This window comes from Penaeus monodon, chromosome 23, assembly GCF_015228065.2.
Source record: "Penaeus monodon isolate SGIC_2016 chromosome 23, NSTDA_Pmon_1, whole genome shotgun sequence".
NCBI lineage: Eukaryota > Metazoa > Arthropoda > Malacostraca > Decapoda > Penaeidae > Penaeus > Penaeus monodon.
This window is the reverse complement of record NC_051408.1, coordinates 16795263-16796519: the sequence shown is the minus strand read 5'-3', so window position 1 is coordinate 16796519 and position 1257 is coordinate 16795263. Positions and strand designations below refer to the sequence as shown.

Below are 1257 nucleotides of genomic sequence, written 5' to 3'. Positions count from 1 at the left end.
ATAATCCTAGAAAGAATGTGTGTTACTCACTAGGAAATTCAGCATATAGGTTAAATTTCTTGCTAAAATTTAAAACCACCTACTGATTAAAATTTACAAATCTCTGTGGAATGAATTAATTTAGAATGATTCTTTTTTAGGTATTTTGAGGTTGATTATTTATGCATCTAAGGAGCTTTTTCCAATCCATGTAAATATAATATTTTTCAGTAGATCTGCACATATTCAACACTGCGTCTTAGAAAAAGTATTGTAAATACAGCTTTCAATTTTGTAAAGAAAAGTGTATTTTTAATTAATGTCAAAGAGAAAGACAAAAAAAGCCTGTATTTAGTTTGAAAGTTTGTAGTATCATTTTTTATTTTTCTTGCTTCAGGTGTTGTCAGGGTCAGGTGTGTACGATGGTTCAGAAATCCATGAGGCTTCAGCTGCTTTGGTGTCTTTGACCCGTGCTGGAGCTGATGTCATATGTTATGCCCCAGATGCTCCTCAAATGCATGTTATTGATCACTCCAAGGTGAGGTAATAGTGTCATATAAACTGTGGTAATATTTGAGAGTTTTTTTGTGTGATATTTCTTATTTCATATGTATCACACTACTTCTTGTACATTTCCCAATTGATTGATTTAGGATAATGGCCACATTCTGGCTTCCTGAATACTTTTATTCATTTTATTGACATGATAATGTTAATGATCTTGAGATATTTCATAAAATGATAGATATGAAACCTTGCAGGGTGCTCCTTCTGAGAATGAGACCCGCAATGTGTTAGCCGAATCTGCCCGTATTTCACGTGGAAATATGAAGCCCATTACTGAACTGACAAGTGGAGTTGCTGATGCTGTGATTTTCCCAGGTGGATTTGGAGCTGCTAAGAATTTGTAAGATATTATAGTATTGGTACTTTTAAAGAGCTGTGAAAATGCAACTTTACTTTTGTTTCTAGCTGCTTTGAATAGAGGCCTTGAACTACCTTGAACTTGAACTGAAGTACATAATTGAATATTTACCTTGAAATCTTTTCACTTTTATAGTCGTATAAGATGAAAACTCCTGTTCTCTCCAACACGCTAAAGCGAATGAATATCATTTTGTGTATATATAAAAATGTATTTTCAAGATTTGGAAGACTGTACTAATTACATTATTCTTGTAAGAGCCACAAATAGATTTCAAAGTAGATACTGAAATTATTGACATTTTGTATTTTCCAACTTGAAAGTTTCCCAAATATAATAATTATATTTTATTT

At 32.1% G+C, this 1257-nt stretch overlaps 1 protein-coding gene across 1 annotated transcript in view; it reads left to right on the top strand.

The window, feature by feature from the left end:
* The window catches only part of LOC119587830 (ES1 protein homolog, mitochondrial-like), a 24484-nt gene that overhangs the window by 9055 nt on the left and 14172 nt on the right, over positions 1 to 1257 (top strand). The window contains exons 2-3 of the mRNA XM_037936533.1: positions 377 to 517; positions 741 to 886. Coding sequence (XP_037792461.1) covers positions 377 to 517; positions 741 to 886 — 287 coding nt within the window. The remainder of the gene's footprint in view (positions 1 to 376; positions 518 to 740; positions 887 to 1257) is intronic.